The sequence below is a fragment of the Microtus pennsylvanicus genome, chromosome X, assembly GCF_037038515.1.
Source record: "Microtus pennsylvanicus isolate mMicPen1 chromosome X, mMicPen1.hap1, whole genome shotgun sequence".
Taxonomy (NCBI): domain Eukaryota; kingdom Metazoa; phylum Chordata; class Mammalia; order Rodentia; family Cricetidae; genus Microtus; species Microtus pennsylvanicus.
Genome location: NC_134601.1, coordinates 59,443,700 through 59,456,911, shown reverse-complemented (window position 1 = coordinate 59,456,911; position 13,212 = coordinate 59,443,700). Strand labels below are relative to the sequence as shown.

General features: G+C 38.3%; 1 protein-coding gene across 1 annotated transcript in view; it reads right to left on the bottom strand.

Annotated features, from left to right (window-relative positions):
• The window catches only part of Slc25a14 (solute carrier family 25 member 14), a 42,551-nt gene that overhangs the window by 14,606 nt on the left and 14,733 nt on the right, over positions 1-13,212 (bottom strand). The window contains 1 exon segment of the mRNA XM_075957389.1: positions 11,411-11,506. Within this exon segment, the coding sequence (XP_075813504.1) occupies positions 11,411-11,506 (96 nt within the window).

Sequence of the window (13,212 nt, the reverse complement as noted above, 5' to 3'; positions counted from 1 at the left end):
ACAGTGTTGTAATTGATATAGTTTAGGTGTGATTGTTTGGGTCTGGGTGGCCAGGAATGAATGAGCACTCTCTACCTACAGGTAGATCTCTGTGATTTCGAGTCTACATAACAAGTTCCAGGCCAGCCAGAACTACATGGTGAAATTTTGTCTCTTAAGTAAAAAAAAAAATTAAGAGACAAACAAAAGTCAGTTAGGAAGGGAAAGTTTCCAGTGTGACTCCCAGAATTTGAGGATGAGAAGAAAGGATGACACTAAGGGGAAAGCAGAAGTGTAAGAAGCTGGGGAAAAGGGCAAAGGAAAGCAGTTCTTCCTTTCCAGGCCCTTCTGCAGTGAGAAAGAAGTGAACCAACAGACCACAGGCTGCTGGTAATGCACGACAAGTCAGATATTTGTTGTTATCCCAGTGATGGGAGCAAAGACAAACAGATCCCTGGGCTTTCTGGATACCCACTCTAGCCGACTTAGCGAGTTCCAGGCCAATGAGAGACACTGTCAAAAAAATGGTAGATGACGCTTGAAGTTGTCCTGATGCATTTTTTAAAATGCATGATATGAAATTATATCAAGCACTCCTATTCTACTTGAGACAGGGATAGTGGTGCCACATGCAGTAAATCCCAGCACTCAGGAGACAGAGATAGGTGGATCTCTGTGAGTTTGACATCAGCCTGGTCTACAAGAACTACATTTAGACTAAAGGAAATATACTGTTCAGAAAAGATTAGAATGAAATATATTAAAATATTCTCTTTGTAGGATTAGAGATAAAGTAATTTCATTTGTGCTTTCCTTTTTCCATTTTTACTATATTTTAATTTTGTGTGTGCCTGTGTTTGTTATATGTGGAAGTACACATATGCATGCTACCTCTGTGGATGCCACAAAACAACTTGCAGGAATCAGGTATCTCCTTCCACCACGTGGGTCCTAGAAATTGAACTTGGATAATCAGGCTTGGAGAGAGGTATCACTGCCCAATGAAACATCTCACTGGTCCCTCATTTTTATGCCTATCATTTAAAAAAGTACAGCGAATGTTTTGCCTTTATAAGTTTAATTGAACATTACTCCTTTTGTGTATGGCCAGGGGCGTGTGAACAATCTTCTGGTGCTGTCCACCTTGACTTTTGAGACTGGGTCTTTCACCGAGACCCAGTGGGCCTCACATATTAGGATATACTGGCTGGCTACTCCTCTCTGTCTCTCCAGTATACTGGGATTGAAGCACACACAACAGTGCCTGGCTTCAGATATTTTTTTATGGGGATTATGGTAATCAAATTCAGGTCCTCATGTTTGTACATCAAACATTTTACCAACAGAAACATCCCACAACCCGCATCACTCCTTAATTATGTATAAGGGATTTGTCAAGAACACTTGGAAAATAGAGAATCAAGGAAAATCGATAAACTTTAAGAAATGAAAATAACATCTCATGTAGATGATTGTTTTCTGAAGCAACTTTTATATTAAAGTACTTCATCATCTCTGAATTCTCAAACCTCATTTTCAGGTCATGAGACTATGCCAAGGTTGATCTTGCTGACCTAGCCTACCATTAGCTTGTTCGACGTCTCTCCCATCTGCTTCACTCTGCTAAAAAGAATGACCATTCCCATGGAGACCAGTAAGATTCTATAATTTAGGACTATTGGCTGATGTAAGTCCACAGATATTATTTATGTAGCTTATAGAACATTTCTAAAAGATTTAGTTAGTTGTCAATTAAGGGATTTCACATAGATATGCAAGTTTCTAGTTTCTCCTGAACAGTCAAATCACAGGGCTGGAGTGATAGCTCAGAGGTTAAGAGCCCTTGCTGTTTTTGCAGAGGAACCAAATTCACTTTCTTTTCTTTTTTTTTTGTTTTTTTTTTTGTCTGTGCTTCTTTTTTTTTTTAAATTTTTTTTTATTGATAAAAGGAGAATAGAGAAAAGAAAAAAAAAACAAATTTCCACCTCCTCCCAGCCTCCCATTTCCCTCCCCCTCCTCCCACTCTTCTCCCCCTCCTCCCACCCCTCTCCCCTTCCCCCCACTCCTCTCCCCCTCCCTCTCCAGTGTACCACAGGGCAGGGAACCAAAATTCACTTTCTAACACCAACAACTTTCCCTAACTCCAGTTCCAAGGTATTCGGTGCCCTCTTCTGGCCGCTGCTGGCACTACATGCATGTGGTACACTTATATAACATTCTGACAAAAGACACATACATATAAATAAATAGAAAAAAGAGAAGTCAAAATTCAGCCACATGCAGATTCCCACTAATGCATGACAGAAACAGACTACAACTAAGGAGTAGCTATCCTCTTTGAACCAGTAAGGTGCACTTCAGCTCACTAGAAAAGCCTTACCACACAACTGTCTCTCTAAATCTTATATAAGTTCCATTTTGCTGCCAATTCTCCATATGGAGGAGTTAGGCACACCATGAAATATTTTCAGGACCAAATGTTACAACCAGGCAGGAATATTAAACAGACTGAAGGGATCACATATTGGGGGGTGTATTTCTTTGTTGAAATTTTTAAAAAAATATTTGAAACAAAATTGGAGTTTATTTTAAGAAAGGTTTCAATATAGATTTGTGTGCAGGCATAGCAGGGACTGGAATGTATAGATTCATGCATGCTAGGAAAAGTATCCACCACTAGGATATACTATTCTCAGAACTATATTTTTACAGGAATCCCAGAACTATATTTTTACATGTAAATAAAATATGCATATTGTTGTGAAATAATCTTTTTGTACACTGTGAAGATGTGCCACTCAGACTGGTTTAATAAAAAGTGAACAACTAATAGTTAGGCAGGATTTAGGGAGTAATGATAATGCTAGGAAAAATAATGAAGAGATGCCATAAGACGCAGAGAGAACAAGATGGGCATTACAGAGGTGAGGTAATAAAGCCACGAGGCAGAAAGTAAATAATAATGGGCTAATTTAAGTTATAAGAGCCAGTTAGAAACAAGCCTAAGCTATCAACCATGCCTTCATAATTAGCAGTAAGACTCCATGTCATTATTTGGGGGCTGGTTGGTGGGACAGAGAAAGACTCGCTACATATGGCACCCACCATATAAGACCTAAAAAAGCTTTAAAAAGATTATAAACACACAAAAGCAGAGCCAAACACAGCTTCCTAGTCCTGTAGGAAGTCCTGTAAGAGTATGTGGGATGAGGCACAGAGTTGTATCTCTTAATCACTGCCTGAGGGCTTGAGCCATAAGCTGTGTGGTGGTTTAATATTTTGCTAAGCAAACAGAAAAGGTTACAGAAATGGAGTAAAGCAGGTTCAGACTAAAAAAAAACAACTCTAAACAGGTTACAGTATGTTTAACAATATGTGTAGACTTAACAAAAAAAAGTATAGTCAAAAAATGAATGAGTAAATATTTTTTGCATTTCATGCATTTATTTTATTTTAAAACAAAAGCCTTTATGTAGGGTTCTTTGCATTGGATAAATTCCTAAAGAAAGTATTGATTGAAAAATCACATTTCTAAAGCCCTCAGTAGTTCGGGACACTCGACTTTCCAAGACTATGACAATTATTATTATTTATATCAGGGTATGTGCTTCGCCAAGTCTTATCCCGCACTATTGGTTTTCAGGCACATTTTTACCATTTGATCACTGAGAAATGACATCTGCTGGTTTGCACTAGTTTCTCATCTGCTGGGATTTTAGAATTTGAACATTTTCTGGGATGCTTAAGCTTGTCAGTCAGCAGCTTGTGTATGTTGGCTCTTTCTCACTTGCTCAAAATAAATTTGTTTTCCCCATAACCCTGATTTATTTTCTTCAGGCCTTTCTGATGACATAAACCTTTTTAAAATCACCTTTCAAAATAAATATTTTAAAAATAATAGATGAAATGCTTTAAAGAAAGAGTTAAGTAATTAAAAAAAATAAGCCATGTCGAGATGGGAAATACACAAGGAGTCTGGATCCTATATGTTATTGTGCTGTCTTTGAAATTTTTGATTGCTGATAAGCAAATGACAGCTGCTGGGAGACACTGGACTCTGAAAGAGACTGTGGAAATAAGCCAGCCTAGAAATTTTAAGAATGCCTTAATTTTAAAATGGAACTCAAAAAATGTATTGCTTTGGGAAGCAGTTTGTTCAAGATTAGTAGACATCAGTCTCGATCAGGTAAGACCCCCGAAAATCCTGGTTACAGACATAAAGAAATAAACCTAAAATAACTACAATACAGGTAACATATATTTTACCCACTCAAACATAAAACAAAAAAATCATCTTTGGCTGGTTTGTATACAACACACAGTCCATACTTGTGTTAATGCAGACATGTATGTTACCTTTAAAAGTTTGTATGTTTTCAGAGCAAGGGAACCAAACACCAATGAAAATGGGTGATCCAGGTGACCTAGCCTCTCAGAGTGCCTATGTTACAATTTCCTCAGCGTTCTGCATCCACAACAGCTTCACAGCTGCTGGTAAAGATGGTCCAGCCCTACAGACTATTCTAGTCAGGACTTGACCATTATCCTAATTTTCTCAGGGTTCCCCAAAGATCACAGTTCCCTCAGACAACAGGAAGCAGTCTAAAGAACACAACACTCGCATTCCCAAGAGATGGGGTGGAGGGTTTTTGGTCATTCAGTGGGTTATAGATGTTTATCATTGTTTAGGGAGTTACAAATTGTTATTGGATCATGATCAAAAAAACTGAAGAAAGGGGATTAGATTCAAGGATCTCTTTTAGAAAAGTATAGAAATGGTAGGATATAATGATTGTTGAGTCTACTTTTGAACAACGAGTAGTCATAAATATTTTACATTGGTATGGATTTTAGTATATTGATAAAAATAGTTATTTTGTTATACTGAATATATGCTTCTATTCTTGTTTGGGATATTGTGCTTATGCAGTTCATTTAAAAATCTAAAGCATAATTAAGAAAAACCTGGTTAAGCTGTGCGGTGGTGGCACACGCCTTTAATCCCAGCACTCGGGAGGCAGAGGCAAGTGGATCTCTGTGAGTTTGACAGCAGCTTGGTCTACAGAGTAAGTTCCAGGTCAGGCACCAAAGCTACAGAGAAATCCTGTCTCGAAAAAAACAAAAAAGAGAAAAGAAAGAAAGAAAAGAAATGCAGGTTAATAGTCATTTATAATAATCAAACTTGTAGTCATATCAGGTATATTTTCAAGGTAAAACATATATTTTAGGTAGGTATATGATCTTAAAACACTTCAAGAACTTAAAGAATATAGCATTTAAGATATTTAATAACCTGAGACTTTTCATGACAATGAAACATGTCTGCTCCTGGCAGCACCAATTTACTTCAGAAAGGATGATGGGCACTTAAGAACCTGCATATGGAGCTTGCTTTCATTGTGGCAAAAATATCCATTTGGCCAAGAAACTGCTCATGTTTTAACTGATGACAGCATGCTATACAAACTGGACAAGGAGGACACTAAGGAAAAAGACTGTTTAGTTTTGCCAAGATAAGGCAAAACTATCCTCCAAAGTTCTTGCTTCCTAAAAAAGTCTGCCAGATATTCTAGGCCTGTAGGCTGAAGACTGGGTGCCGCAACACTGCAGAGGAACTTTGAGTAACTGTCCAGGTAGACTGATGTCTATGTTGTTTCCTTATTTTTGGAAGTTGCTTACAATGCACTTTATTTATCCAGGTAATATTACATCCTTCTAAGCTCTTTGATGGAGTTGAATACTAGATATCTACAGTTAAACTTTTCCATAGTTATGATAGAAAGACAATTGGGCATGGGATAAAACTGGACTCTCTGAACATGACGAACAATGAGGGCTGATGAGACGCCAAGGACAATGGCACGCGGTTTTGATCCAACGCAATGTGCTGGCTTGGTGGGAGCCTAGCCAGTTTGGATGTTCACCTTCCTAGATATGGACGGAGGGGGGAGGACCTAGGACTTACCACAGGGCAGGGAACCCTGACTGCTCTTTGGACTGGAGAGGGAGGGGGAGAAAAGTGGGGGGAAGGGGAGAGGGGTGGGAGGAGGGGGGAGAAGAATGGGAGGAGGGGGAGGGAAATGGGAGGCTGGGAGGAGGTGGAAATTTGTTTTTTTTTTCTTTCTTTTCTTTATTCTCCTTTTATCAATAAAAAAAATACATAAAAAAAAGACAATTGGGTACAAAACTTTCACCAAAATAAGATAAACAATGGAGTATTTTCTTTGAAATTGTCAAATACAAATGTACTAGATATTGTAAATGCAATTCTTACTTGATAATTATTCTTATTATATATAGTTTTACTACGTCTTTTCTTTTTATTTAGACAAAAAGGGGAAATATTGTGTGATGGAGGAAGGTCACTGGCTAATAAAGAAACTGCCTTGGCCCATTTGACAGGCCAGCCTTTAGGTGGGTGGAGTAAACAGAACAGAATGCTGGGAGGCAGAGGAAGTGAGCTGATATGCCTTAGTTCTGCACTCTGGGGCAGACGCCATAAAGCTCCGACCCAGGATGGACGTAGGCTAGAATCTTCCTGGTAAGCGCACCTTGGTGCTACACACATTAATAGAAATGGGCCAGGCAGTGTTTAAATGAATACAGTTTGTGTGTTGTTATTTCGGGGCATAAGCTAGCCAGGTGGCTGGGAGCAGGGCGGCAGGAATGCAACCCACAGCTCCTTCAACAATTGTGGAAAAGTTTCTTTGTTCATTTGAAGGTGTGTCACTCAGATTTGTTTATTAAAAAGCTGAACGGCCAATAGTCATGCTGGATTTTGGGGCAGAGAGGATGTTGAAAAGGAGGAGGAAATACCAGGGGCACAGATCAAGCAACATAGGCATTGCAAAGTAAAGGTAACTGAGCCATGTAAAAGAATGTAGAATAAAAAATATGAGTTAATTTAAGTTGTAAGAACTAGTTATGAAACAAGCCTAAGCTATCAGCCAAGCTTTCCTAACAATAAACCTGTGTGATTATTTGGAAACTGGAAGGTGAGACAAAAAAAATCTGCCTAATAACCTATCTCAACACATAACAAAATATACTTTTACTTCTTTTCATTATGCGCCTTAATAATGTTAAGTCGTCTGGAAAATAAAGGTAGCTATTTTCAACTTTTAAAAAATTAAACAAGATTTCCAGATAATCTGGAAAATCCACTTCTATATATGTACCCAAAAATATTAAATACAGTGTCCCCAAAAGGATATTTGTATACCCATGTTCACTGCAACATCATTCTCAATAGCCCCCAAAATGAAAGACACCCAAACATCCATCAGTGGTTGAATATATAAAATGTATATGTGTTTGTACATGCATATATACAGTGTATCTGTGAAGTGTTTAAGTAATATACAAACATATATATTATCCACTCTTTAAGAGAAAGGAAATTCAAAAACATTCTATTGCATGAATGAATCTAAGGAAAACTGTGCTAAATGAAATCTCATAAAAGGACAAATTTATATGAGCCCACTTATTTGAGTTACTTGACAAATTCATAGAGACAGAAAGTAGTTTGGGGGTTGCCAGAGACTAGGGGAACTGAGAATGGCTGTTTAGTGGTTATAGAGTCTCAGTTTTGCAGGATGAAATGAATTCTGGATTCATCATATAGTACAGAAAGGCTCATGAGGCCCCAGCCCTGATTAAGAACTTAAAGGCAGTTAACAGGTGCCAGAAGGGAGGGGCCCATGAGGATCTATAGACAGCTAATGGTTGCTAGAGAAGGAAAAGACATTTTATTTCTGTGATGTAGACATTGGTAAGGTATCTATGCTCCTGTAAGTAAAACTAATTAAGACAATTGATGTGGGAGTGTCATATATCAATCTGTTGATTTCATTGGTTAAGCAATAAAGAAACTGCTAGGCCCATTTGATAGGCCCACCCTTAGGTGGGTGGAGTAAACAGAACAGAAGGCTGGGTGAAAGAAGCTGAGTCAGAGAGTCACCATGATTTTCCCACTCCACAGAGACGCAGGTTAAGATCATTCCTGGTAAGCCAGCTCGTGGGCTACAGCAGATTATTAGAAATGGGCTAGTCCAGGTGCGAGAGCTAGCCTAGAAGAGGCCAAATAGAAATGGGCCAAGCAGTGTTTTAAAAGAATACAGTTTCCGTGTAATTATTTTGGGTAAAGCTAGCCGTGCGGGCGGCGGGGTGCTGGGGATGCAGCCCGCCGCTCATATTACAACAGACAATGGTTCACAAATAAAAACAAAAACATGGAAGTAGAGGAAAACAAACTAGGAAGATAAAAGGTTTCAGCAGGAGTGCGTGTGGGGGGGCAAGAGAGGGTAAGAAGGGATGACTATGATAAAAATACAATCAGATAAGTGTATTAAAATATAGTGAAGGGCTGGAGAGATGGCTTAGCGGTTAAGAACATTGCCTGTTCTTTCAAAGGTCCTGAGTTCAATTCCCAGCAACCACATGGTAACTCACAACCATCTGTAATGAGGTCTGGTGCCCTCTTCTGGCCTGCAGGTATACACACAGACAGAAAATTGTATACATAATAAATAAATATTTAAAAAAATATATATAATGAAACTCACCTGGCAGTGGTGGCGCAAGCCTTTAATCCCAGCACTTGGGAGGCAAAGACAAGTGGATCTCTGTGAGTCTGAGGCCAGCCTGGTCTACAGCGAGAGTTTTAGGACAGGCTCCAAAGCTATAGAGAAAACCTGTTTCAAAAAACCATACATAATATTGGAACTCATTGTTTATAATTAATATATGCTAATAAAAAAATCATTTTTTAAACTTCTGGATATTGGTTGCAAACAATGTGAACAGATTCAATATGACTGAAATCTATGTATACTGTATAAAAATTACCACAAATAAAATGTCTGGGTTCCCCTAACCTAATTTATAATATCATTGTTTGGTCTTTGTCTCTTGGTATCAGTTCATGAAAATGTTCTGGTGAGTTCTATTCCTGTTGTAAGATGGACTAATCAAGGAAGTACACCCTACTGTTATCAAAAAGCAAACCTCAAGGATCATTAATGGTGCTATGATCATTAAGTAAAAAGTTATGCCTATATCAAAAGAATATGTAACACAATGTACTTTGCTTCTGTACATTACCATGTGCCAGAATCATACAAGTAGCGTGGGCATAAAAGTAGTTACATTCAATTATTAGGTATTGGGATATACGCATGTGGTCAGAATTTCACCTCATAAATTACCTGCTAATTGCAAAAGGAAGAGACGTTTACCTTTTAAAACAGCAATACCTGCTGGACATCATATGAATAAGTAAGCAATCTCTGCCCTGCTTAATGTGGCATAACGAAACACGCACCTCTGGCCTTGATGCACAAGGTTCAGAATGAATGTAATAAAGCCAATAGTCTCAAGTTTCAGGCAACAGAGGAACAAGCCAAGGACCACATGGAAATACTATATATGAAATATATGAAAACTATCCTGGTCTCATAAATAGGTGAATTTTTAATATGGTCTAGGTTTTAAGTATAGGGTTATTCAGATTTACTTATGCATATGCACGTTTTGCTTACATGTACATCTAGGCAACATGTGTGTGCCTGGGTTCATGCCAAAGTCAGAAGAGGGCTTTGATTTCCCTGGAACTAGAGTTAAGGATGGTTGTGAATTGCCATGTAGGAGCTGGCAACGTAGCTGTGCCCTCTGCAAGAGCAGCAAGTGCTCTTAACCACTGAGCCATCTCTTTCCCCACTTAAGTATTGTTAACCTTCTTACAATTGACAATAGTATTGTCAGCCCAGAAAATGTTCTTGTTCTTTTTTTAAATTTTATTTTACTTTTTATTTTTAATTATGTGTATGTCTATGAGAGGAGATGTTCACATGACTACAGCTACCTGCCATTCATTACATGTAGCCCAATCTCGGGTCTCTGCAAAAGCAGTCTGTGCTCTTATCTGGTGAGCCCTCTATACCTTCTCCTTATGAGACACATCATGAAGTGTTTAGGAGACTTTCATAATGTCTATAACATCCTATTATATTGTTAACAAAATAATGTGTGTATTTCTGTACTCAAAGAGACGGTTTAAGTAATTATGACAAAACCTTTCAGTTGTCTAATACAGATCATGGGTATTCATAGTTCAATTCTTTCAGCTCTATTTTGTTTTAATTTTAAAGTAAGAAATAGCTGTAGAGAATTACAAAGGAAAAAATAATAAAGCTCTCATTTTTATTTAAAAGTCTATCAATAGACTTGCCATCCCATTCAGCTCTCTCTGCAGACTCTAATAGTCTTATTTATTCAGTGATCACAAGAGAATAAAAAGTTATTCAAGGAGCTGGAGAGATGGCTCAGAGGTTAAGAGCATTGCCTGCTCTTCCAAAGGTCAATTCCCAGCAACCACATGGTGGCTCACAGCCATCTGTAATGAGGTCTGGTGCCCTCTTCTGGCCTGCGGGCATACACACAGACAGAATATTGTATACATAATAAATAAATAAACATTTTTAAAAAAGTTATTCAATAGCCTAGTGTGGTGGTACATGCCTTTAATCGCAGCACTCAGGAGGCAAGGGGAACTCTGTGAGTTCAAGGCTACCCTGGACTACATAGTAAGCTCTAGGTTAGTCAAGACTACATAGTAAGATCCTATCTCAAAAGGAAAAGTTGCTGGGCAGTGATGGCACACGCCTTTAATCCCAGCACTTGGGAGGCAGAGGCAGGCAGATCTCTGTGAGTTCGAGGCCAGCCTGGTCTACAAGAGCTAATTCCAGGACAGGTTCAAAGTTACAGAAAAACCTTGTTTCTAAAAACAACAACAACAACAACAACAACAAAAACAAAAAGGGAAAAGTTATATGGGTATAGTGGTACAGGTATCTATAGGTACAGGTAGAGTGGAACAGACCTGACTTCTTAGCACTCAAGAGACACAGGCAGGAGGATTACAAGTTCAAGACCATACTTACTAAATTCTGTCTCAAAACAACACAAAACCAAAAAAGTTATTGCAACAATGACAGCAAAAGGCAAAGGACAATAATGATAAAATGGTCAAAGCGATTATGTCTAAATTGTGGAACTACTGGAATTTTTCCACATATGTTTAATATTTATGGTACATCTTATGTATTATAATTATAAGGTTAAAAATACTGTTATGCTCTTTGAACATAAGCACTACAGAGACCATTATAGACAAACATTACTGCGTTTCATGTAAAACTGACAGAGCTATACTGAAATACTAAATTCACTGTGAAATTTAGAAATTGTATGTATGTCTCATACATACAATCCTAAACTATATGTATAGAAATAGGAACCACTGTAAATTTTGATCCTTTCATGGGTGGCAAGGAGCTTTTTACCTTGCTTGGGGTTAGTCACAATCTCATGACTTAATATGAAAATTCAAGTAAAGAATATAATACACCACCAGTAAAAGAGTACTCACTCTCCACAGACCCCTGGTACCTTCTTGCTGGTATATATCAATGAAGCTGCCAATCATGCTCCCTTGGAACAAACTTCCTTGAGCCTGCATTCGAATCTAAAATGAAAAAAGGGAACATTCTATTTTGACAGAAAAAAAACCAAAGTGACACAATTCAGTCCTTTAAAATTAAGGAATTATTTTTAAATCTCTGCTATTATGATGAATTAAATTGTACACAAAAGCATAATTTGTGCCAAAGTATAGTCTATAAAGGTTGTCATTAGGTCTCATATTTCCCACAGTAAATCTATCTTTTCTAGACTTGTACAATAACAAGTATTCATGAAGTATAGCGTAGTGGCACAGGCCTTTAATCCCAGAATCCAGGAGGCAGAGACAGGTGAATTTCTGTGAGTTCAAGGCTTGCCTGGTCTACACAGTGAGTTCCAGGGCAGTAATGGCTACATAGTAAGACCCATGTAATTAATTTAGTAAAGAATTAGGGACAACTCAAATGTCCAAAAACCAATGTCAACAACATATTGGTTACATAAATGATGAAACATTAATTTAACAGAATACAGTAGAGCCATAACATTTTCCCCTAAAGTATTTGTAGACCTTAGAAGGCATTAAAAATTAATTGTTAAACATGCCAGGTGGTGGTGGCATGTGCCTTTAATCCCAGTATTTAGGAAGCAGAGGCAGGCGGATCTCTGCAAGTTCAAGGCCAGCCTGATCTACAAGAGCTAGTTCCTGGACAGGCACCAAAGCTACACAGAGAAACCTTGTCTTGAAAAACCAAAAAGGAAAGAAAGAAAGAAAGAAAGAAAGAAAGAAAGAAAGAAAGAAAGAAAGGAAGGAAGGAAGGAAGGAAGGAAGGAAGGAAGGAAGGAAGGAAGGAAGGAAGGAAGAAAGGAAGAAAGAAAGATTAATTGCTAAACATAAAAGTGCTGTTTCTTCGTCGGAGAGAACCTGGGTTTCTTCGGGTTTCTGACTGCTGTTTGGAATTTCGTTGTTGCTGTTGTTTTCAGTTGTGAGCCGTGATCCCCCCCCACCCATTCCTGAATTTCTGGTAAACAACTTGTAATGCTTGCAGCTGCTCTGAGCACAAGACCCTCAGAGTTCCTAATGACAGGGGAGTGGTTTCTGGTGGATTTGGCTGGGGCGTGGCTATCAGTTAAGGATCGATAGATATATAAGCTGCCCCTGGACACAATAAAAGGGGGCATTCCTGTTTCAAAAAAAAAAAGTGCTGTTTCTTACCAAAAATGTGAATTAAAAAACACAGCGAGAAGACTAGGTGATCATATATACCTAAATATTAACAGAGGTTTACATATGAATGGGGAGTCTATAAGTGAGGATTGTTCTCTTTTGAGTTCAATTTCTAGAACTCATGGTCAAAACAGAGCTGATTCCAAAAGGTTTGACCTAACCTCCACATGTACATACACATGCACCCCCCACAAAATATAGTAATGGTAGTGATGATCAATTTATTTGGGGGCTAGAGCACTGGCTGTTATTGCCGAAGACCTGGGTTTGGTTCTCAAAACCAATATGGCAGCTCACAACTCTCCTTAACTACGGTTTCAGGGGCTCCAATGCCCTCCCTCTTCAGGTTCTATGGGCACTAGGCACACATGTACACAGGCATACATTTAGGCAAAGTACACATACACAAAAACTAAATATTTAAATTTTTAATTTAATTTTCTTTCTTTTTTGTTTGTTTTTTGAGACAGGGTTTCTCTGTGTAGCTTTGGCTATCTTGGAACTCATTCTGTAGACCAAGCTGGTTTCCAACTCACAGAGAT